The sequence below is a fragment of the Rhopalosiphum maidis genome, chromosome 1 (genome assembly GCF_003676215.2).
Source record: "Rhopalosiphum maidis isolate BTI-1 chromosome 1, ASM367621v3, whole genome shotgun sequence".
Lineage (NCBI taxonomy): Eukaryota > Metazoa > Arthropoda > Insecta > Hemiptera > Aphididae > Rhopalosiphum > Rhopalosiphum maidis.
In genome coordinates this window covers 92865794-92893076 of record NC_040877.1, presented here as the reverse complement: position 1 = coordinate 92893076, position 27283 = coordinate 92865794, and the positions used below count along the sequence as shown (strand labels likewise).

The 27283-nt window shown below is 29.2% G+C and overlaps 1 protein-coding gene across 1 annotated transcript; it reads right to left on the bottom strand.

Annotated features, from left to right (window-relative positions):
* Nucleotides 1-619: 619 nt before the first annotated feature.
* On the bottom strand, nt 620-9094 carry LOC113549241. The gene is made up of 2 exons (XM_026950453.1): nt 8840-9094; nt 620-2653 (listed from the first exon to the last, which is right to left on the bottom strand). The coding sequence occupies exon 2, from the start codon at nt 2573-2575 to the stop codon at nt 620-622; it is 1956 nt and encodes a 651-aa protein (XP_026806254.1). The 5' UTR covers nt 2576-2653; nt 8840-9094.
* Nucleotides 9095-27283: the final 18189 nt, after the last annotated feature.

Genomic DNA, 27283 nt, shown 5'->3' with positions numbered 1-27283 from the left:
TATTTAAAGCTATCAATTATTATAATTATTATAAATATGTTATTACTATAATTATTATATATTATTGTATTTTATTGAATATTATTTATCATACAATTAAAAATTTAAGATATATGATGGCTTTGTGCACATCATTACATCCACCCTAGCCTTTTTTTTGATGCGTCCTCGCATAAGAATGTAAGCATATCATATAAAACTAAATTAGTAGAAAAAATTTATACAGTGAAGATTACAAATTATATACTGTAATTTTTTTTTTTTTTTTTTTTTTTTTTTTATTACATTTAGAACATTAATATAACTTATATTAATATTATATGAGTTAATATGAAATTATGATAATAATAAAAATTATAATTGTAGTTATTGTAATTATATATATATATATATACAAGATAAAATGGTACTATATTAATATTACAAATGACAATGCATACATGTTTTCAAAATAATAATGAATATACAATATAACTAGGAAATAATTACATTTTTTTATATTGTGACCTGGTAATTATGTTCAATGTTGACTATATTTTTTTTTTTTTTTTTTTTTTTTTTTTTGAAATTATATTGCATATGACTGTTAAATTGGATTTTGAAATATTTTAATATGTATTCATATAGATAATTTTCTGATATTTGGGTATAAACTTTTTTGCTTTGAGTTTGTGATTGATTTATTGACTTTGTCTCGTGAGTTGGGATTTCGATTTAAAGTCAGTAGTGGTTGATTTTGTTGCTTTTTCTGTTGTTGTTGTTGATTTTGATTTGCGTTGTGCATAATGAAATGAGTAATGCTTGTAAATACTCCTGCTACTAATTTTATGCTTAATCCAAAAGTTTGGTATAAAAGAGAAATGTTAAGTCCTGTGTTAATGCAGGTTAGAATTATTTTCCATATAAAGAATATTACTAATAATCCGGAAATAAATTCACCAAAAATGGTAAACCACCCCCACATTTTTCTTAGTTTATTGTCAACCATATTACTAATGGTGTTTTCGTCAATTAACGTGTTTAGATTTATCCTGTGATCCATTATTGTGAAACCCATGGTTTGTCTTGCTAAATTTTTTTGCGATGCTTCTATTTCTTGAGGTAGTATTAAATATTGTTGAAAATTTTTCATAGTGTCATAATTATAAATTCCTGCTGTCATTAGATTTTCCATACTTTTGTATGTCCATGTCCATTTCGTGGAAGGCTTAAGAGTCTGTGGTTTTTTTATTTCTCTAATATTTTGCGATGTAGTATACCATTCTCCATCAAGTAAAAATGCAGGTGGTAAAAAGTGATTACAATCTAATTCTGTGCCAAATTTTTGTAGGGTTCTTGTTTTAGGAGCCATGAAGTATGATTTATTATTGTAAATAACTGGTAATTCATCATAACATATTGCATTTTTTTTTGATGATATTTCCACTTCTACTGGTTTACATTTTAGTAGATAAATGATTTCCCCAGCCTTTAATGCCGTATAACCGGGTCCTTCGCCCATATGGTATGCGAATTCGGATAAACTGTATGTGGCTAATGATAGTTTGTGTAACAGCACTTTACGTTCTAATTCGCATTGTTTTTGTATTAGATCTGTGTATAAAGTTGTTATCGATGCTTTGAAACGGTTGTCAATGTATACCAATTTAGTATTTATATAAGCCACTAAATCTATGTTTTGTGGATGTATGTCTTTGTTTTTAAAATAATTAAAAAATAATGAATCTGTAATTATGGTTAATTGAGAATGATCAGTTTGTATAGCTGGTATATTACATATATATGTTGATCTTATGTGTTGTAACGCAAAAACGATTTGGTCCGATTCCACTAGGTATGTTCGAGTGGTTTTGTCATTGTTCGAAGTTATTAATGAAACAGGTCCGTCATATAAAATAATGAACTCATGAGTTTCACAATCATAAGTATTTGCGTTCCACACTACCTCTCCTTTATAAATATCCAAACCGTATTGGTCGGATAATTTTAAGGTTGAACCAGTTGGGAGAGTTAACGTATTTTGTTTGTGGTTTACTATGGCTAATCCTTCGGTAAGAGTGATTTTATAATTAGCTTGAACTATAACCTCTTGCCATGTGCCTTTCTCAGATGAAAATGTAGAGCCTTTGCAGTTACCATGTCTATCTACAAAACCGGCTACTGTAACGGATGATAATATAGTCTCGTTAACTTTTAAACCTGTAATTATTCCTCCGTTTGGTAGATGGTATGTTAGTCTCTGGTGTAATTCAGAGCACCGGGCACTGCCTAATTCAGTTATTTCTGTAAAAAAACCATTTTCTACCATTTGGGCATCTTCTAGAATTGAACACCTACTTATAAAATAGTTTATTATTATTGAGCATGTTTTATAAGGTATTTGGTAGGTATCTGTTTTTTGTAGAAGTTGAATTCGTTGAATTGATTGGGTGTGGATTTCTGATGGTGGTTCACATGGCTCCACAGACAAGCTATTAAATGCTGTTATGTTGAGCTTGGGTCCATTACAGTCATATGCAATAAATCCATGTACCATGTGTAATTGTAAGACGATGAGGAGAGGTGTGAAGTTCATTATGAATATGTTGAAAGTTAACTAGCTATAGTATGCTTGTCTTACAATCTTATAAATGTATAATATAAAATACAATGGCTGCTAAAACAAACATAATATAATGTAAATAGTTTTAAAGTTAAAACTAATATTATTATTATTTATTTTATTATTAACCCCTTTTCTTTTTGTGTAATAATTATTTATTATTTCTGCGTTTTCTTCTTTTTTTTTTTATATTATTCAAATCATGTTTTTATTTAATTATAATATGATTATTAAATTGTTCTGTATAATTGTATGATCTTATTATTTATAATTTATTTGTTATATATTTATTTAAAAAGATTAGTTTATTTTTTTTGTTAAATAATATCTGATATTTAATTTATTATTATTTATTCGTGATAATTAATTATTAATGTTTTCTCTTGAGTGATATGGTTTAAGACGCCTAACGTGGATTATATCTTCAGTTACTTTATTATCTAAAATAAGTTCGACTTTATAATTTAGGTCATTGATTTTTTCTAAGATTTTAAAAGGACCTCTATATTTTGGACCTAATTTTGGAGATTTCCCTACTTCTGAAAATGGAAATTTAATAAGAACTAAATTTCCCGGATTAAAGCTTATTATTTGATGTGATTTGTCGTGATATTTTTTTTGGTTTTGTTGAGCTATTGAAACTATACTGGGGATTTTATTACGTATTTCATTTAATTCAATTAATGACTTTTTTATATCGTATGGTAGATTATCTGGAATTAATTTATTGTCAATTGGAAAGTATGGTTCGAAACCATGCATTAAATAAAAAGGACTATATTTTGTACTAGTTTGTGGGGTAGCGTTATAACTTAGTGTTACGTATGGTAAATAGTATGACCATCTAGATTGATTATTATTTTCTATGTAATTTTTCAGTGAAGTAGAAAGCACACCATTAATTTTTTCGACCAGCCCCTGTGATTGGGGGGAGTAACTTGTAGATAAAACTTGTTTTATACCTAAATTGTTACATATATCTTCCACGAGTTTATTTTTGAAATGAGTACCTCTATCGGAAGAAAATATTTTAAAACATCCCCAATGGGATATTATTTGAATCATAAATTTAACTGTCGATTCGGCAGAAGCTGAAGCGACAGCTTTGGTAAATATGAACTTAGTATTATTACATGCGGCCACTAATATGTATTTTTTTTTATTACTAGTGGTTAAAGGACCTAAATAATCAAATGTTACTCTGTCTAATGGTCTATTTGATAATTGTATAGGTTGTAATTGACCTATTGGTTTGCCTTCTGATTTTTTATTTATTTGGCACTTATGGCACGTTTTTATAAAATTAGTGGTGTCTTTAACCAAATTTTCCCAATAATATTTATTTTGTATTTTATGAATTGTTCTTGTTATACCGGTATGACCTCCCGTAGGTGATTCGTGATATGATTTTAATATATTATTAATTAAAGATTTTGGAATTACTAAAATTGGTACGAAATTTTTAGGAGGGGTAAATTGTTTGTAGTATAAGATTGCATTTAATAGTGTAAATCTTCGCGTTTTTCTTTTAATATTTTTAGGAATATTTTTATTATTTGGTTCAATTATTGCTTTAATTATATCAGAGCAGAATTTGTCTTTAGCTTGTTCATTTTTTATATTATCTGAATCTAGATTTATTTCTGTATGTTCATCTTGAACTATATCAATTTTATTAATTGCATTCCTAGATAAAGCATCTGCAATTACATTTTCTTTACCTTTTTTGTAAACTATATCAAAATCAAAATCTAATAATTTGAGCGTTAGTCTGGCTATTCGAGCGGAAGGGATTTTTAAATTTCTATAATATTGAAGGCTTATATTGTCGCAGAAAACAGTAAAATGTCTTCCCCATAAATATTCTCGGAAGTAAATTATTCCAAAACATAAGCCTAAAAGTTCTAGGGTGGTTGAAGAATATGTTTTTTCATTAGCCAATAACTTACGCGATGCATAGCCTATTGGATGTAATATATTATTATCATCGGGTTGTTCAATATAGGCTCCTAATCCTGTTATTGAAGCATCTGTTGTTAGAAAAACATGTTTATCGTCATCAAAGTGTTTTAAAAGTGGTTCAGAGATTAAATAATTTTTTAATTTTTTAAAAGATTCTTCATGTTCTACTTTCCAGTCTATTTTTTTATTATCTCCTTTTATAAGTTCAGTGAGGGGGTGTGCTATTTTTGCAAAATCTTTTACGTGTTTTCTGTAATATGAGCACATTCCTATAAATGACCTAACTTCTTTTTGAGTTGTTGGTTGTTTGAACTCAGTTATTGCTTTTGTATTTTTATCCATCGGTTTAATACCTTCACGAGTTATTATATGGCCAAGTAATTCAATTTTGTTATTAAAAAAGAAACATTTACTTGTTTTAAGAGAAAAATTTAATTTATCCATTATTAATAAAGCATTATTTAAATTGTTTAAGGCTTGTTCAAAGTCTTTGCCATAAGATGCTAAGTCATCAATGTATATTATGAGAGATTTATATAATAATTCTGAAAAAGCTTCATTCAGTTTTCTCTGAAAGATACTTGAGCTAATTTTTAGGCCTTGTGGGATTCTAGTAAACGTGAATAGTCCATGACAAGATGTAAATGCAAGTTTATATTGGTCTTCTTCTTTTACAGGTAATTGAAAAAAACCACTATTAAGGTCAAGAGATGAAAAATATTTTGATCCTTCTAGAGATCTTAATAAATCTGTAGTTCTAGGTAAAGGATATTGATCTGTTTCGATTCTATCATTCAATTCTTTATATGAAACTACAAGTCTATAAGATCCTTTTTCTTTTTTTTTTACTAAAAAGGCTGGAGCTGCAAATTTTGATATTATTGGGCGAATAATATTTGCATCGAGTAATTTGTCTAATTGTATTTTTAATTCTTCTCGTTGTTGTGGAGATACTCTGTGTGGCGCATTAAATTTAGGGTCCGTATAATTTGGTTTCAATTTTATTTCGCAAGGATCTACGTTAGCACATTTTATGTGTGAAGTGTCTGTTGTAAAGAGATGAATGAATTTTTTTAATAACTCAACTACTTTTTTATGTTGATATTTATCGAGATGTTGAGATATATTTATTATAGTTCCTTCACTATCCATAAGTATTTCTTTGTCATCGGAATTATTCGAAATTGTGTTTGATATTTTTGTATTAGTAATTACTGGTTCAATGTTATCATTATTATTAAGAGGTTTTTTTATATCTATAGACTCGTTTGGAATTGTATTATCAATATGTTTTTTTTTTATGCTATTTATTAAATGTTCTAAAGGCGGTATATCATTAATGATAATGTAATTAGATGGTATTTTATTTGACATTTTATCTGCTCTTGTTCCCGGAATCCAATGCGTGTTTTTATCAACACTATATAAAACGATTATGGACCTATTATTATAATTCTTATTTTGATAGATAATTGCCGTTTTATTAGTGTCATTGTAAATATAAGTATCGTGATTATAATAATCAGAGATTGCGGCTAGTTCGTCATCAGACATCCAATAATTAGGCAGCTGTGTAACATTCAATAATTGTAAGATATCTGCTATGGAAGTAATTTTATTTAATTTGTTGTCGTTTAAAGCATTGCATACAGCATAAATGCCACAGTTTCCATCTCCCGCGACATTTTCTCCTGGTTTATAATTTACAAATACTGATTTTATTTTATTATTATCTTTTGTATTATTAATGTCTATATTATAATCATAATCTATTTTTTTTAATTCACTTATGTTACTCATATTTTTATCATTACTTTTAGTATTTTTAAGGTTATTGATGGGTGATTTAATTTTATTATTGGAATTATCGTTAATATTATTTAATTGTTTTAATGTTTTATAAAAATAGTAATTCTTATGTATTAAATTTATGACATTTTGATGTTCTTGAGTTTTCCAATTATTCGTTATGTGTGTTTTATCTTTATGACAAATGAGAAGATTGATATTTGTGTTAAGAAATTCTGTAAAAATTGTTTGTTTGATAATTGTCCAATTACATTTGTCTATACCTGAGGCAATTGTAGGGATAGCAATTTTGAAATCGTGTAATTTTTGCATTGATTTTTTTAAGTTTTGTATAGTAAGCTTTATGTTATTATACTTAGGTTTATGAAAATATTTTTGCTTTGTTACTAGGTGATAAATTATTTTATTTCCGATTTTTATTGGAATTGCGTCGCCTATTTGTGGGTTTAGCTTTTCAAGTTGAGGCGTTGTGTTTCCAAATTTTGTTTTTATGCGAGAAGCTATTCCTTTAGACATTTTTAAATCTGCAGATATGCAATGGGCAATCGAGTAGTCAGAATCTACAAGAAATATATCAGCAATTTCCTCTTTAATATTATTAATATTTGTATTAGATAGATTAGTGTAAGTTTGTATTGTAATTGAATCATTTAATAATAAAGTATTATTATGAAAATTTATAATAGCCTTATTTTTGTGTAGAAAATTATTTCCTATTATTATATGGCATGTTAAATTTTTGACAATAAATACCGATGTTTCAAAATCCTGAGAATCGATTTTTAGTTTAATCACTGTAGATCCATATACAGTTAAATGGTTGTTATTTGGGCCTGATAGAATTATGTTTTCTTTAATTATTTTATTTTCAGGGGGAACAAGCGTGTGTCTAATACAACAAATATTGGCTCCTGTATCAATAGTTATTGGTACATCAATATTATTAAGTTTAGCACGAATAAATAAAGGTTCAGAAATATGATTAATTTTGTAAGTAGTTGCTGGTTTTTTAACTGACAATGAAGGGTAACAGCGAGTGTCAGAAAAACTGTTTGACCTATTTATTAGTTTTTTTGAATTGAAAATTTTCTACAAGTTATTGCTGAATGTCCTATCATATCACATAATTGACAATTAATCGGGTTTTTTTTTAATCGACAATTTTCTGTGAAATGATTATTTCTATTACAAATTGTACATTGTATTTTGTTGTTATTTTTTGATGTATTTTTGTTTTTAAAATAGCAAAATTCTGTGATATGATTGTTTTTAGAGCATATTTCACATTTTTTTGTATTTATTTTATTGTTTGAAAAAGATTGGCGATTATTTTTAAAATTATTGTACATATTAGAATTGTTATTTTGAACTTGAGGGTTTATAATATTTTCTATGTCGGTTTTAAATTTATTGTTGTTTTCATTAAGCAGATTTATTTTTTCATTTATTTCGTTTGAGATTTGATTTAGTTTATGAGTGATTATATCAGTTTTTATTTCGGAAGGAGATTGATTTATTTCGCCCGTTACCATAAATTCTACCATTTCATATTTTCTTATATTGTCTTTTAATAATTTTAGTGTTGAATTATCTAATATTCCAATGTATCTAGTAATATTTGGTTTAAGACCGTTCATTATATGTCTAGTTATTTCTTGTTGAGCCATTTCAGAATCTATACGTCTACAAAGTGATTCGATTTCATTAATGAATGTCATAGGTAGTTCATCATCTAATTGCTTTCTTTTTTCGAGTAATAATCGAAGCATATCTTTATGAGCAATGTGTTCGAATTCATTTCGAAGTTGTTTTTCTAAATCAGCCCATTTATTGAAATTTTGATTTTCGATGTTTTCATAAAAAGTTAGTGCTGGGCCCTCTAAAAATGCAGGTATGAATTGTAATTTTTCTTGTTCGGACCAGCCATTAATGGAAGCTGCTCTTTGATATTTTTTTAAAAATGCATCTATACTATCAGATGAAGAATCGGAAAATATGTCAGGTTTGAAATAAAGTTTTTTACTCTCCATTTTGTTCGTTTTGGTTTGATAATTTTCATTTATTGTCACAAAATCGTCCGGGCAAGATTCACCGTTTAAATATTTTAATAATCTATTCTTAAGTTCTGCAACTGTTCCTACACTATTTAAATTTCTTTTATTTAATTCTAAAATTAATTGAGGTTTATTAACTTTGTTTATTTCATTTGGCAGTGAAATAAAAATTGGTTCTTCTATTTCATTTTCCTGATTATTATTATTTTGTGACATTTGTTTAAAAAAATATGTTCGTTTTATTTGTAATTTAATATTTGTATTATTATTTCGGGGATTTTTAAACGCGGTAAGAGCCACTAGTTGGGCGCCACTTTGTAATGATTGAGAAAGAATAATAGTAAGTTGATTGGGGACTATTATATATTTCTAAATTATTACTTGCTAAATAATTATATTTTAATGATATTACCTCTCTGCTTCCTGTGTCGACTTGCTTGTTGAAATCGTGGTTCGCGTTCAAGATGTAATATGAGGTGATCGATTTATATTTTGAAATAATTAGACCTTTTTTCTTTGAATCACAATTGTAATTTTATTTAACTTATTTTTAACACTTTTTAATATATATATTTTAATCAATTACAAACTTATTATTATGTCTTATTGTATGAACGATCTGCGTAGTCTCTTACACTCGCTTTTGACCATCCGCACAATAAGATGATAAAGACTCCCCCATCTTAGCGACTACTAGTCCCCTTATATATCTAATTCTTTTACATATAAGAGTGTGTGCGTGTGTATATGTACATATGTGTGAGTTTTATCTTATATTTAAAGCAATCAATTATTATAATTATTATAAATATGTTATTACTATAATTATTATATATTATTGTATTTTATTGAATATTACTTATCATACAATTAAAAATTTAAGATATATGATGGCTAAGTGCACATCATTACAATGTTTTCCAACAATAAACAATGTTGTCATCAATTAACAATGTTGACAACAATAAACAATGTTGTTCAACAATAAACAATGTAGTCATCAATAAACAATGTTGACAACAATAAACAATGTTGTCCAACAATAATCATTGTCCAACAATAAACAATGTTGTCTAAATATAAACAATGTTGTTCAACAATAAACAATGTTGTCCAACAATAAACAATGTCCAACAATAAACAATGTTGTCCAACAATAAACAATGTTGCCCAACAATAAACAATGTTGTCAACAATAAACAATGTTGTTCAACAATAAACAATGTTGTCCAACAATAAACAATGTTGTCCAACCCAAAACAATGTTGTCCAATCCAAAAAATGTTGTCCAATCCAAAAATTGATGTCCAATCCAAAACAATGTTGTGCAAACCAAAACAATGTTGTCCAATCCAAAAAAATGTTGTCCAATCCAAAAATTGATGTCCAATCCAAAACAATGTTGTCCAACAATAATCATTGTCCAACAATAAACAATGTTGTCAACAATAAACAATGTTGTCAACAATAAACAATGTTGTCAACAATAAATAATGTTGTCCAACAATAAACAATGTCCAACAATAAACAATGTTGTCATCAATAAACAATGTTGTCCAACAATAAACAATGTTGTTCAACAATAAACAATGTTGTCCAACAATAAACAATGTTGTTCAAAAATCAACAACGTTGTCCAACAATAAAAAATGTTGTCCAATCTGAAGCATTGTTGTCCAACAATAAACAATGTTGTCTAAAAATGAACAATGTTGTCTAAAAATTAACAATGTCCAACAATAAACAATGTTGTCATCAATAAACAATGTTGTCCAACAATAAACAATGTTGTTCAACAATAAACAATGTTGTCCAACAATAAACAATGTTGTCCAACAATAAACAATGTTGTCATCAATAAACAATGTTGTCCAACAATAATCATTGTCCAACAATAAACATTGTCCAACAATAAACAATGTTGTTCAAAAATCAACAATGTTGTCCAATAATCAACAATGTTGTCAACAGTAAACAATGTTTTCCAACAATAAACAAAGTTGTCATCAATAAACAATGTTGTTCAACAATAAACAATGTTGCCCAACAATAAACAATGTTGTCAACAATAAACAATGTTGTTCAACAATAAACAATGTTGTCCAACAATAAACAATGTCCAACAATAAACAATGTTGTCCAACCCAAAACAATGTTGTCCAATCCAAAAAATGTTGTCCAATCCAAAAATTGATGTTCAATCCAAAACAATGTTGTGCAAACCAAAACAATGTTGTCCAATCCAAAACAATGTGGTCCAATCCAAAACAATGTTGTCCAATCCAAAAATTGATGTCCAATCCAAAACAATGTTGTCCAATCCAAAACAATGTTGTCCAATCCGAAAATTGATGTCCAATCCGAAAATTGATGTCCAATCTGAAAAATCTGTCCAATCCAAAACAATGTTGTCCAATCTGAAAAATGTTGTCCATTCCAAAACAATGTTGTCCAAACCAAAAAAATGTTGTCCAATCTGAAAATTGATGTCCAATCCAAAACAATGTTGTCCAATCCAAAAATGTATGTCCAATCCAAAACAATGTTGTCCAATCCAAAAAAATGTTGTCCAATCCAAAAATTGATGTCCAATCCAAAACAATGTTGTGCAAACCAAAACAATGTTGTCCAATCCAAAATAATGTGGTCCAATCCAAAACAATTTTGTCCAAACCAAAAAAATGTTGTCCAATCCGAAAATTGATGTCCAATCCAAAACAATGTTGTCCAATCCAAAAATTGATGTCCAATCCAAAAAAATGTTGTCCATTCTGAATATTGATGTCCAATCCTAAACAATGTTGTCCAATCTGAAAATTGATGTCCAATCCAAAACAATGTTGTCCAATCCAAAAAAATGTTGTCCAATCTGAAAATTGATGTCCAATCCAAAACAATGTTGTCCAATCCAAAAAAATGTTGTCCAATCTGAAAATTGATGTCCAATCCAAAACAATGTATGTCCAATCCAAAAAAATGTTGTCCAATCTGAAAATTGATGTCCAATCCAAAACAATGTTGTCCAAACCAAAACAATGTTTTCCAATCCAAAAATTGTTGTCCAAACCAAAAAAATGTTGTCCAATCCAAAACAATGTTGTCCAATCCAAAAAAATGTTGTCCAATCCAAAAAAATCTTGTCCAATCCAAAAATTGATGTCCAATCCAAAACAATGTTGTGCAAACCAAAACAATGTTGTCCAATCCAAAATAATGTTGTCCAACAATTATCATTGTCCAACAATAAACAATGTTGTCTAAATATAAACAATGTTGTTCAACAATAAACAATGTTGTCCAACAATAAACAATGTCCAACAATAAACAATGTTGTCCAACAATAAACAATGTTGCCCAACAATAAACAATGTTGTCAACAATAAACAATGTTGTTCAACAATAAACAATGTTGTCCAACAATAAACAATGTTGTCCAACCCAAAACAATGTTGTCCAATCAAAAAAAATGTTGTCCAATCCAAAAATTGATGTCCAATCCAAAACAATGTTGTCCAACAATAATCATTGTCCAACAATAAACAATGTTGTCAACAATAAACAATGTTGTCCAACAATAAACAATGTTGTCATCAATAAACAATGTTGTCCAACAATCAACAATGTTGTTCAACAATAAACAATGTTGTCCAACAATAAACAATGTTGTCATCAATAAACAATGTTGTCCAACAATAATCATTGTCCAACAATAAACAATGTCCAACAATAAACAATGTTGTTCAAAAATCAACAATATTCTCCAAAAATCAACATTGTTGTATAACAATAAACAATGTTGTCCAAACCAAAACAATGTTGTCCAATCGAAAAAAATGTTGTCCAATCTGAAAATTGATGTCCAATCCAAAACAATGTATGTCCAATCCAAAAAAATGTTGTCCAATCTGAAAATTGATGTCCAATCCAAAACAATGTTGTCCAAACCAAAACAATGTTGTCCAATCCAAAAATTGTTGTCCAAACCAAAAAAATGTTGTCCAATCCAAAACAATGTTGTCCAATCCAAAAAAATGTTGTCCAATCCAAAAAAATGTTGTCCAATCTAAACAATGTTGAGCAATCCAAAAATTGATGTCCAATCCAAAACAATGTTGTCCAATCCAAAAATTGATGTCCAATCTGAAAATTGATGTCCAATCCAAAACAATGTTGTCCAATCCAAAAATTGATGTCCAATCCAAAAATTGTTGTCCAAACCAAAAAAATGTTGTCCAATCCAAAACAATGTTGTCCAATCCAAAGAAATGTTGTCCAATCCAAAAAAATGTTGTCCAATCCAAAAATTGATGTCCAATCCAAAACAATGTTGTGCAAACCAAAACAATGTTGTCCAATCCAAAATAATGTTGTCCAATCTAAACAATGTTGAGCAATCCAAAAATTGATGTTCAATCCAAAACAATGTTGTCCAATCCAAAAATTGATGTCCAATCCAAAAAAATGTTGTCCATTCTGAATATTGATGTCCAATCCAAAACAATGTTGTCAAATCCAAAAAAATGTTGTCCTATCTGAAAATTGATGTCCAATCCAAAACAATGTTGTCCAATCCAAAAAAATGTTGTCCAATCTGAAAATTGATGTCCAATCCAAAACAATGTTGTCCAATCCAAAAATTGATGTCCAATCCAAAACAATTTTGTCCAAACCAAAAAAATGTTGTCCAATCCGAAAATTGATGTCCAATCCAAAACAATGTTGTCCAATCCAAAAATTGATGTCCAACCCAAAACAATGTTGTCCAATCCAAAAATGTATGTCCAATCCAAAAAAATGTTGTCCAATCTGAAAATTGATGTCCAATCCAAAACAATGTTGTCCAAACCAAAACAATGTTGTCCAATCCAAAAATTGTTGTCCAAACCAAAAAAATGTTGTCCAATCCAAAACAATGTTGTCCAATCCAAAAAAATGTTGTCCAATCCAAAAAAATGTTGTCCAATCCAAAAATTGATGTCCAATCCAAAACAATGTTGTGCAAACCAAAACAATGTTGTCCAATCCAAAATAATGTTGTCCAATCTAAACAATGTTGAGCAATCCAAAAATTGATGTCCAATCCAAAACAATGTTGTCCAATCCAAATATTGATGTCCAATCTGAAAATTGATGTCCAATCCAAAACAATGTTGTCCAATCCAAAAATTGATGTCCAATCCAAAAATTGATGTCCAATCCAAAACAATGTTGTTCAATCCAAAAAAATGTTGTCCAATCCAAAAAAATGTTGTCCAATCCAAAAATTGATGTCCAATCCAAAACAATGTTGTGCAAACCAAAACAATGTTGTCCAATCTAAACAATGTTGAGCAATCCAAAAATTGATGTCCAATCCAAAACAATGTTGTCCAATCCAAAAATTGATGTCCAATCCAAAAAAATGTTGTCCATTCTGAATATTGATGTCCAATCCAAAACAATGTTGTCCAATCCAAAACAATGTTGTCCAATCCAAAACAATGTTGTCCAATCCAAAAATTGATGTCCAATCCAAAACAATTTTGTCCAATCTGAAAATTGTTGTCCAAACCAAAAAAATGTTATCCAATCTAAACAATGTTGTGCAAACCAAAACAATGTTGTCCAATCCAAAATAATGTGGTCCAATCCAAAACAATTTTGTCCAAACCAAAAAAATGTTGTCCAATCCGAAAATTGATGTCCAATCCAAAACAATGTTGTCCAATCCAAAAATTGATGTCCAATCCAAAAAAATGTTGTCCATTCTGAATATTGATGTCCAATCCTAAACAATGTTGTCCAATCTGAAAATTGATGTCCAATCAAAACAATGTTGTCCAATCCAAAAAAATGTTGTCCAATCTGAAAATTGATGTCCAATCCAAAACAATGTTGTCCAATCCAAAAAAATGTTGTCCAATCTGAAAATTGATGTCCAATCCAAAACAATGTATGTCCAATCCAAAAAAATGTTGTCCAATCTGAAAATTGATGTCCAATCCAAAACAATGTTGTCCAAACCAAAACAATGTTTTCCAATCCAAAAATTGTTGTCCAAACCAAAAAAATGTTGTCCAATCCAAAACAATGTTGTCCAATCCAAAAAAATGTTGTCCAATCCAAAAAAATCTTGTCCAATCCAAAAATTGATGTCCAATCCAAAACAATGTTGTGCAAACCAAAACAATGTTGTCCAATCCAAAATAATGTTGTCCAACAATTATCATTGTCCAACAATAAACAATGTTGTCTAAATATAAACAATGTTGTTCAACAATAAACAATGTTGTCCAACAATAAACAATGTCCAACAATAAACAATGTTGTCCAACAATAAACAATGTTGTCCAACCCAAAACAATGTTGTCCAATCCAAAAAAATGTTGTCCAATCCAAAAATTGATGTCCAATCCAAAACAATGTTGTCCAACAATAATCATTGTCCAACAATAAACAATGTTGTCAACAATAAACAATGTTGTCAACAATAAACAATGTTGTCCAACAATAAACAATGTTGTCCAACAATAAACAATGTCCAACAATAAACAATGTTGTCATCAATAAACAATGTTGTCCAACAATCAACAATGTTGTTCAACAATAAACAATGTTGTCCAACAATAAACAATGTTGTCCAACAATAAACAATGTTGTCATCAATAAACAATGTTGTCCAACAATAATCATTGTCCAACAATAAACAATGTCCCACAATAAACAATGTTGTTCAAAAATCAACAATATTCTCCAAAAATCAACATTGTTGTATAACAATAAACAATGTTGTCCAAACCAAAACAATGTTGTCCAATCCAAAAAAATGTTGTCCAATCTGAAAATTGATGTCCAATCCAAAACAATGTTGTCCAATCCAAAAATTGTTGTCCAAACCAAAAAAATGTTGTCCAATCCAAAACAATGTTGTCCAATCCAAAGAAATGTTGTCCAATCCAAAAAAATGTTGTCCAATCCAAAACAATGTTGTCCAATCCAAAATAATGTTGTCCAATCTAAACAATGTTGAGCAATCCAAAAATTGATGTCCAATCCAAAACAATGTTGTCCAATCCAAATATTGATGTCCAATCTGAAAATTGATGTCCAATCCAAAACAATGTTGTCCAATCCAAAAATTGATGTCCAATCCAAAAATTGATGTCCAATCCAAAACAATGTTGTTCAATCCAAAAAAATGTTGTCCAATCCAAAAAAATGTTGTCCAATCCAAAAATTGATGTCCAATCCAAAACAATGTTGTGCAAACCAAAACAATGTTGTCCAATCTAAACAATGTTGAGCAATCCAAAAATTGATGTCCAATCCAAAACAATGTTGTCCAATCCAAAAATTGATGTCCAATCCAAAAAAATGTTGTCCATTCTGAATATTGATGTCCAATCCAAAACAATGTTGTCCAATCCAAAACAATGTTGTCCAATCCAAAACAATGTTGTCCAATCCAAAAATTGATGTCCAATCCAAAACAATTTTGTCCAATCTGAAAATTGTTGTCCAAACCAAAAAAATGTTATCCAATCTAAACAATGTTGTGCAAACCAAAACAATGTTGTCCAATCCAAAATAATGTGGTCCAATCCAAAACAATTTTGTCCAAACCAAAAAAATGTTGTCCAATCCGAAAATTGATGTCCAATCCAAAACAATGTTGTCCAATCCAAAAATTGATGTCCAATCCAAAAAAATGTTGTCCATTCTGAATATTGATGTCCAATCCTAAACAATGTTGTCCAAACTGAAAATTGATGTCCAATCCAAAACAATGTTGTCCAATCCAAAAAAATGTTGTCCAATCTGAAAATTGATGTCCAATCCAAAACAATGTTGTCCAATCCAAAAAAATGTTGTCCAATCTGAAAATTGATGTCCAATCCAAAACAATGTATGTCCAATCCAAAAAAATGTTGTCCAATCTGAAAATTGATGTCCAATCCAAAACAATGTTGTCCAAACCAAAAAAATGTTGTCCAATCTGAAAATTGATGTCCAATCCAAAACAATGTTGTCCCAACTAAAACAATGTTGTCCAATCCAAAAATTGTTGTCCAAACCAAAAAAATCTTGTCCAATCCAAAAATTGATGTCCAATCCAAAACAATGTTGTGCAAACCAAAACAATGTTGTCCAATCCAAAATAATGTTGTCCAACAATTATCATTGTCCAACAATAAACAATGTTGTCTAAATATAAACAATGTTGTTCAACAATAAACAATGTTGTCCAACAATAAACAATGTCCAACAATAAACAATGTTGTCCAACAATAAACAATGTTGCCCAACAATAAACAATGTTGTCAACAATAAACAATGTTGTTCAACAATAAACAATGTTGTCCAACAATAAACAATGTTGTCCAACCCAAAACAATGTTGTCCAATCCAAAAAAATGTTGTCCAATCCAAAAATTGATGTCCAATCCAAAACAATGTTGTCCAACAATAATCATTGTCCAACAATAAACAATGTTGTCAACAATAAACAATGTTGTCAACAATAAACAATGTTGTCCAACAATAAACAATGTTGTCCAACAATAAACAATGTCCAACAATAAACAATGTTGTCATCAATAAACAATGTTGTCCAACAATCAACAATGGTGTTCAACAATAAACAATGTTGTCCAACAATAAACAATGTTGTCCAACAATAAACAATGTTGTCATCAATAAACAATGTTGTCCAACAATAATCATTGTCCAACAATAAACAATGTCCCACAATAAACAATGTTGTTCAAAAATCAACAATATTCTCCAAAAATCAACATTGTTGTATAACAATAAACAATGTTGTCCAAACCAAAACAATGTTGTCCAATCCAAAAAAATGTTGTCCAATCTGAAAATTGATGTCTAATCCAAAACAATGTTGTCCAATCCAAAAATTGTTGTCCAAACCAAAAAAATGTTGTCCAATCCAAAACAATGTTGTCCAATCCAAAGAAATGTTGTCCAATCCAAAAAAATGTTGTCCAATCCAAAACAATGTTGTCCAATCCAAAATAATGTTGTCCAATCTAAACAATGTTGAGCAATCCAAAAATTGATGTTCAATCCAAAACAATGTTGTCCAATCCAAAAATTGATGTCCAATCCAAAAAAATGTTGTCCATTCTGAATATTGATGTCCAATCCAAAACAATGTTGTCAAATCCAAAAAAATGTTGTCCAATCTGAAAATTGATGTCCAATCCAAAACAATGTTGTCCAATCCAAAAATTGATGTCCAATCCAAAACAATTTTGTCCAAACCAAAAAAATGTTGTCCAATCCGAAAATTGATGTCCAATCCAAAACAATGTTGTCCAATCCAAAAATTGATGTCCAACCCAAAACAATGTTGTCCAATCCAAAAATGTATGTCCAATCCAAAAAAATGTTGTCCAATCTGAAAATTGATGTCCAATCCAAAACAATGTTGTCCAAACCAAAATAATGTTGTCCAATCTAAACAATGTTGAGCAATCCAAAAATTGATGTCCAATCCAAAACAATGTTGTCCAATCCAAAAATTGATGTCCAATCTGAAAAAATGTTGTCCAATCCAAAATAATGTTGTCCAATCTAAACAATGTTGAGCAATCCAAAAATTGATGTCCAATCCAAAACAATGTTGTCCAATCCAAAAATTGATGTCCAATCCAAAACAATGTTGTCCAACAATAATCATTGTCCAACAATAAACAATGTTGTCAACAATAAACAATGTTGTCAACAATAAACAATGTTGTCCAACAATAAACAATGTTGTCCAACAATAAACAATGTCCAACAATAAACAATGTTGTCATCAATAAACAATGTTGTCCAACAATCAACAATGTTGTTCAACAATAAACAATGTTGTCCAACAATAAACAATGTTGTCCAACAATAAACAATGTTGTCATCAATAAACAATGTTGTCCAACAATAATCATTGTCCAACAATAAACAATGTCCAACAATAAACAATGTTGTTCAAAAATCAACAATATTCTCCAAAAATCAACATTGTTGTATAACAATAAACAATGTTGTCCAAACCAAAACAATGTTGTCCAATCCAAAAAAATGTTGTCCAATCTGAAAATTGATGTCCAATCCAAAACAATGTTGTCCAATCCAAAAATTGTTGTCCAAACCAAAAAAATGTTGTCCAATCCAAAACAATGTTGTCCAATCCAAAGAAATGTTGTCCAATCCAAAAAAATGTTGTCCAATCCAAAACAATGTTGTCCAATCCAAAATAATGTTGTCCAATCTAAACAATGTTGAGCAATCCAAAAATTGATGTTCAATCCAAAACAATGTTGTCCAATCCAAAAATTGATGTCCAATCCAAAAAATGTTGTCCATTCTGAATATTGATGTCCAATCCAAAACAATGTTGTCAAATCCAAAAAAATGTTGTCCAATCTGAAAATTGATGTCCAATCCAAAACAATGTTGTCCAATCCAAAAATTGATGTCCAATCCAAAACAATTTTGTCCAAACCAAAAAAATGTTGTCCAATCCGAAAATTGATGTCCAATCCAAAACAATGTTGTCCAATCCAAAAATTGATGTCCAACCCAAAACAATGTTGTCCAATCCAAAAATGTATGTCCAATCCAAAAAAATGTTGTCCAATCTGAAAATTGATGTCCAATCCAAAACAATGTTGTCCAAACCAAAATAATGTTGTCCAATCTAAACAATGTTGAGCAATCCAAAAATTGATGTCCAATCCAAAACAATGTTGTCCAATCCAAAAATTGATGTCCAATCTGAAAAAATGTTGTCCAATCCAAAATAATGTTGTCCAATCTAAACAATGTTGAGCAATCCAAAAATTGATGTCCAATCCAAAACAATGTTGTCCAATCCAAAAATTGATGTCCAATCTGAAAATTGATGTCCAATCCAAAACAATGTTGTCCAATCCAAAAATTGATGTCCAATCCAAAAATTGATGTCCAATCCAAAACAATGTTGTTCAATCCAAAAAAATGTTGTCCAATCCAAAAAAATGTTGTCCAATCCAAAAATTGATGTCCAATCCAAAAAAATGTTGTCCATTCTGAATATTGATGTCCAATCCAAAACAATGTTGTCCAATCCAAAACAATGTTGTGCAATCCAAAACAATGTTGTCCAATCCAAAAATTGATGTCCAATCCAAAACAATTTTGTCCAATCCAAAACAATGTTGTCCAATCTGAAAATTGTTGTCCAAACCAAAAAAATGTTATCCAATCTAAACAATGTTGTCCAACCAAAAAAAATGTTCAATCCAAAACAATGTTGTCCAATCCAAAAAAATGTTGTCCAATCCAAAATAATGTTGTCCAATCCAAAACAATGTTGTCCAAACCAAAACAATGTTGTCCAATCCAAAAATTGATGTCCAATCCAAAAAAATGTTGTCCATTCTGAATATTGATGTCCAATCCAAAACAATGTTGTCAAATCCAAAAAAATGTTGTCCAATCTGAAAATTGATGTCCAATCCATAACAATGTTGTCCAAACCGAAACAATGTTGTCCAATCCAAAAAACAATGTTGTCCAATCCAAAACAATGTTGTCCAATCCAAAACAATGTTGTCCAATCCAAAAAAATGTTGTCCAATCCAAAACAATGTTGTCCAATCCAAAAAAATGTTGTCCAATCCAAAACAATGTTGTCCAATCTAAAAATTGATGTCCAATCCAAAATTGATGTCCAATCCAAAACAATGTTGTCCAATCCAAAAAAATGTTGTCCAATCCAAAAATTGATGTCCAATCCAAAACAATGTTGTCCAATCCAAAAAAATGTTGTACAATCCAAAAATTGATGTCCAATCCAAAACAATGTTGTCCAATCCAAAAAATGTTGTCCAAACCAAAAATTGTTGTCCAATCCAAAACAATGTTGTCCAATCTAAAAATTGATGTCTAACCCAAAACAATGTTGTCCAATCCAAAAATGTATGTCCAATCCAAAACAATGTTGTCCAATCCAAAAAAATGTTGTCCAATCCAAAAATTGATGTCCAATCCAAAACAATGTTGTGCAAACCAAAACAATGTTGTCCAATCCAAAATAATGTGGTCCAATCCAAAACAATTTTGTCCAAACCAAAAAAATGTTGTCCAATCCGAAAATTGATGTCCAATCCAAAACAATGTTGTCCAACAATAATCATTGTCCAACAATAAACAATGTTGTCAACAATCAACAATGTTGTCCAACAATAAACAATGTTGTCATCAATAAACAATGTTGTCCAACAATCAACAATGTTGTTCAACAATAAACAAAGTTGTCATCAATAAACAATGTTGTTCAACAATAAACAATGTTGCCCAACAACAAACAATGTTGTCAACAATAAACAATGTTGTTCAACAATAAACAATGTTGTCCAACAATAAACAATGTCCAACAATAAACAATGTTGTCCAACCCAAAACAATGTTGTCCAATCCAAAAAATGTTGTCCAATCCAAAAATTGATGTTCAATCCAAAACAATGTTGTGCAAACCTAAACAATGTTGTCCAATCCAAAACAATGTGGTCCAATCCAAAACAATGTTGTCCAATCCAAAAATTGATGTCCAATCCAAAACAATGTTGTCCAATCCAAAACAATGTTGTCCAATCCGAAAATTGATGTCCAATCCGAAAATTGATGTCCAATCTGAAAAATCTGTCCAATCCAAAACAATGTTGTCCAATCTGAAAAATGTTGTCCATTCCAAAACAATGTTGTCCAAACCAAAAAAATGTTGTCCAATCTGAAAATTGATGTCCAATCCAAAACAATGTTGTCCAATCCAAAAATGTATGTCCAATCCAAAACAATGTTGTCCAATCCAAAAAAATGTTGTCCAATCCAAAATTGATGTCCAATCCAAAACAATGTTGTGCAAACCAAAACAATGATGTCCATTCCAAAATAATGTGGTCCAATCCAAAACAATTTTGTCCAAACCAAAAAAATATTGTCCAATCCGAAAATTGATGTCCAATCCAAAACAATGTTGTCCAATCCAAAAATTGATGTCCAATCCAAAAAAATGTTGTCCATTCTGAATATTGATGTCCAATCCTAAACAATGTTGAGCAATCCAAAAATTGATGTTCAATCCAAAACAATGTTGTCCAATCCAAAACAATGTTGTCCAATCCAAAAAAATGTTGTCCAATCCAAAAAAATCTTGTCCAATCCAAAAATTGATGTCCAATCCAAAACAATGTTGTGCAAACCAAAACAATGTTGTCCAATCCAAATAATGTTGTCCAACAATTATCATTGTCCAACAATAAACAATGTTGTCTAAATATAAACAATGTTGTTCAACAATAAACAATGTTGTCCAACAATAAACAATGTCCAACAATAAACAATGTTGTCCAACAATAAACAATGTTACCCAACAATAAACAATGTTGTCCAACCCAAACAATGTTGTCCAATCCAAAAAAATGTTGTCCAATCCAAAATTGATGTCCAATCCAAAACAATGTTGTCCAACAATAATCATTGTCCAACAATAAACAATGTTGTCAACAATAAACAATGTTGTCCAACAATAAACAATGTTGTCATCAATAAACAATGTTGTCCAACAATCAACAATGTTGTTCAACAATAAACAATGTTGTCCAACAATAAACAATGTTGTCATCAATAAACAATGTTGTCCAACATAATCATTGTCCAACAATAAACAATGTCCAACAATAAACAATGTTGTTCAAAAATCAACAATATTCTCCAAAAATCAACATTGTTGTATAACAATAAACAATGTTGTCCAAACCAAAACAATGTTGTCCCAATCGAAAAAATGTTGTCCAATCTGAAAATTGATGTCCAATCCAAAAATTGATGTCCAATCCAAAACAATGTTGTGCAAACCAAAACAATGTTGTCCAATCCAAAATAATGTTGTCCAATCTAAACAATGTTGAGCAATCCAAAAATTGATGTCCAATCCAAAACAATGTTGTCCAATCCAAAAATTGATGTCCAATCTGAAAATTGATGTCCAATCCAAAACAATGTTGTCCAATCCAAAAATTGATGTCCAATCCAAAAATTGTTGTCCAAACCAAAAAAATGTTGTCCAATCCAAAACAATGTTGTCCAATCCAAAGAAATGTTGTCCAATCCAAAAAAATGTTGTCCAACAATTATCATTGTCCAACAATAAACAATGTTTTCCAACAATAAACATTGTCCAACAATAAACAATGTTGTTCAAAAATCAACAATGTTGTCCAATAATCAACAATGTTGTCAACAGTAAACAATGTTGTAATGATTGAGAAGAATAATAGTAAGTTGATTGGGGACTATTATATATTTCTAAATTATTACTTGCTAAATAATTATATTTTAATGATATTACCTCTCTGCTTCCTGTGTCGACTTGCTTGTTTGAAATCGTGGTTCGCGTTCAAGATGTAATATGAGGTGATCTATTTATATTTTGAAATAATTAGACCTTTTTTCTTTGAATCACAATTGTAATTTTATTTAACTTATTTTAACACTTTTTAATATATATATTTTAATCAATTACAAACTTATTATTATGTCTTATTGTATGAACGATCTGCGTAGTCTCTTACACTCGCTTTTGACCATCCGCCACAATAAGATGATAAAGACTTCCCCCATCTAGCGACTACTAGTCCCCTTATATATCTAATTCTTTTACATATAAGAGTGTGTGCGTGTGTATATGTACATATGTGTGAGTTTTATCTTATATTTAAAGCTATCAATTATTATAATTATTATAAATATGTTATTACTATAATTATTATATATTATTGTATTTTATTGAATATTATTTATCATACAATTAAAAATTTAAGATATATGATGGCTTTGTGCACATCATTACATCCACCCTAGCCTTTTTTTTGATGCGTCCTCGCATAAGAATGTAAGCATATCATATAAAACTAATTAGTAGAAAAAATTTATACAGTGAAGATTACAAATTATATACTGTAATTTTTTTTTTTTTTTTTTTTTTTTTTTTATTACATTTAGAACATTAATATAACTTATATTAATATTATCTGAGTTAATATGAAATTATGATAATAATAAAAATTATAATTGTAGTTATTGTAATTATATATATATCTATATACAAGATAAAATGGTACTATATTAATATTACAAATGACAATGCATACCCTGTTTTCAAAATAATAATGAATATACAATAAACTAGGAAATAATTACATTTTTTTATATTGTGACCTGGTAATTATGTTCAATGTTGACTATATTTTTTTTTTTTTTTTTTTTTTTTTTTTTTTTGAAATTATATTGCATATGACTGTTAAATTGGATTTTGAAATATTTTAATATGTATTCATATAGATAATTTTCTGATATTTGGGTATAAACTTTTTTGCTTTGAGTTTGTGATTGATTTATTGACTTTGTCTCGTGAGTTGGGATTTCGATTTAAAGTCAGTAGTGGTTGATTTTGTTGCTTTTTCTGTTGTTGTTGTTGATTTTGATTTGCGTTGTGCATAATGAAATGAGTAATGCTTGTAATACTCCTGCTACTAATTTATGCTTAATCCAAAAGTTTGGTATAAAAGAGAAATGTTAAGTCCTGTGTTAATGCAGGTTAGAATTATTTTCCATATAAAGAATATTACTAATAATCCGGAATAAATTCACCAAAAATGGTAAACCACCCCCACATTTTTCTTAGTTTATTGTCAACCATATTACTAATGGTGTTTTCGTCAATTAACGTGTTTAGATTTATCCTGTGATCCATTATTGTGAAACCCATGGTTTGTCTTGCTAAATTTTTTTGCGATGCTTCTATTTCTTGAGGTAGTATTAAATATTGTTGAAAATTTTTCATAGTGTCATAATTATAAATTCCTGCTGTCATTAGATTTTCCATACTTTTGTATGTCCATGTCCATTTCGTGGAAGGCTTAAGAGTCTGTGGTTTTTTATTTCTCTAATATTTGCGATGTAGTATACCATTCTCCATCAAGTAAAAATGCAGGTGGTAAAAAGTGATTACAATCTAATTCTGTGCCAAATTTTTGTAGGGTTCTTGTTTTAGGAGCCATGAAGTATGATTTATTATTGTAAATAACTGGTAATTCATCATAACATATTGCATTTTTTTTGATGATATTTCCACTTCTACTGGTTTACATTTTAGTAGATATATGATTTCCCCAGCCTTTAATGCCGTATAACCGGGGTCCTTCGCCCATATGGTATGCGAATTCGGATAAACTGTATGTGGCTAATGATAGTTTGTGTACACAGCACTTTACGTTCTAATTCGCATTGTTTTTGTATTAGATCTGTGTATAAAGTTGTTATCGATGCTTTGAACGGTTGTCAATGTATACCAATTTAGTATTTATATAAGCCACTAAATCTATGTTTGTGGATGTATGTCTTTGTTTTTTAAAATAATTAAAAAAATAATGAATCTGTAATTATGGTTAATTGAGAATGATCAGTTTGTATAGCTGGTATATATACATATATATGTTGATCTTATTGTGTGTAACGAAAACGATTTGGTCCGATTCCACTAGGTATGTTCGAGTGGTTTTGTCATTGTTCGAAGTTATTAATGAAACAGGTCCGTCATATAAAATAATGAACTCATGAGTTTCACAATCATAAGTATTTGCGTTCCACACTACCTCTCCTTTATAAATATCCAAACCGTATTGGTCGGAAATTTTAAGGTTGAACCAGTTGGGAGAGTTAACGTATTTTGTTGTGGTTTACTATGGCAATCCTTCGGTAAGAGTGATTTTATAATTAGCTTGAACTAAACCTCTTGCCATGTGCCTTTCTCAGATGAAAATGTAGAGCCTTTGCAGTTACCATGTTATCTACAAAACCGGCTACTGTAACGGATGATAATATAGTCTCGTTAACTTTTAAACCTGTAATTATTCCTCCGTTTGGTAGATGGTATGTTAGTCTCTGGTGTAATTCAGAGCACCGGGCACTGCCTAATTGTTATTTCTGTAAAAAAAAAAACCATTTTCACCATTTGGGCATCTTCTAGAATTGAACACCTACTTAAAAATAGTTTATTATTATTGAGCATGTTTATAAGGTATTGGTAGGTATCTGTTTTTGTAGAAGTTGAATTCGTTGTTGAATTGATTGGGTGTGGATTTCTGATGGTGGTTCACATGGCTCCACAGACAAGCTATTAAATGCTGTTATGTTGAGCTTGGGTCCATTACAGTCATATGCAATAAATCCATGTACCATGTGTAATTGTAAGACGATGAGGAGAGGTGTGAAGTTCATTATGAATATGTTGAAAGTTAACTAGCTAGTATGCTGTGTCTTACAATCTTATAAATGTAATTAAAATACAATGGCTGCTAAAACAAACATAATATAATGTAAATAGTTTTAAGTTAAACTAAATTATTATTATTTATTTATTATTAACCCCTTTTCTTTTTGTGTAATAATTATTATTATTTCTGCGTTTTCTTCTTTTTTTTTATATTATTCAAATCATGTTTTTATTTAATTATAATATGATTATTAAATTGTTCTGTATAATTGTATGATCTTATTATTTATAATTTATTTGTTATATATTATTAAAAAAGATTAGTTTATTTTTTTGTTAAATAATATCTGATATTTAATTTATTATTATTTATTCGTGATAATTAATTATTAATGTTTTCTCTTGAGTGATATGGTTTAAGACGCCTAACGTGGATTATATCTTCAGTTACTTTATTATCTAAAATAAGTTCGACTTTATAATTTAGGTCATTGATTTTTTCTAAGATTTTAAAAGGACCTCTATATTTTGGACCTAATTTTGGAGATTTCCCTACTTCTGAAAATGGAAATTTAATAAGAACTAAATTTCCCGGATTAAAGCTTATTATTTGATGTGATTTGTCGTGATATTTTTTTTGGTTTTGTTGAGCTATTGAAACTATACTGGGGATTTTATTACGTATTTCATTTAATTCAATTAATGACTTTTTTATATCGTATGGTAGATTATCTGGAATTAATTATTGTCAATTGGAAAGTATGGTTCGAAACATGCATTAAATAAAAAGGACTATATTTTGTACTAGTTTGTGGGGTAGCGTTATAACTTAGTGTTACGTATGGTAAATAGTATGACCATCTAGATTGATTATTATTTTCTTGTAATTTTTGAAGTGAAGTAGAAAGCACACCATTAATTTTTTCGACCAGCCCCTGTGATTGGGGGAGAGTAACTTGTAGATAAAACTTGTTTTATACCTAAATTGTTACATATATCTTCCACGAGTTTATTTTTGAAATGAGTACCTCTATCGGAAGAAAATATTTTAAAACATCCCCAATGGGATATTATTTGAATCATAAATTTAACTGTCGATTCGGCAGAAGCTGAAGCGACAGCTTTGGTAAATATGAACTTAGTATTATTACATGCGGCCACTAAATGTATTTTTTTTTTTACTAGTGGTTAAAGGACCTAAATAATCAAATGTTACTCTGTCTAATGGTCTATTTGATAATTGTATAGGTTGTAATTGACCTATTGGTTGCCTTCTTATGATTTTTATTTATTTGGCACTTATGGCACGTTTTTATAAAATTAGTGGTGTCTTTAACCAAATTTTCCCAATAATATTATTTTGTATTTTATGAATTGTTCTTGTTATACCGGTATGACCTCCCGTAGGTGATTCGTGATATGATTTTAATATATTATTAATTAAAGATTTTTGGAATTACTAAAATTGGTACGAAATTTTTAGGAGGGGTAAATTGTTTGTAGTATAAGATTGCATTTAATAGTGTAAATCTTCGCGTTTTTCTTTTAATATTTTAG

Coding starts and splice junctions, on each gene's coding strand:
- LOC113549241 (XM_026950453.1), bottom strand. CDS start 2,575: ATGAACTTCACACCTCTCCTCATCGTCTTACAATTACACATGGTACAT.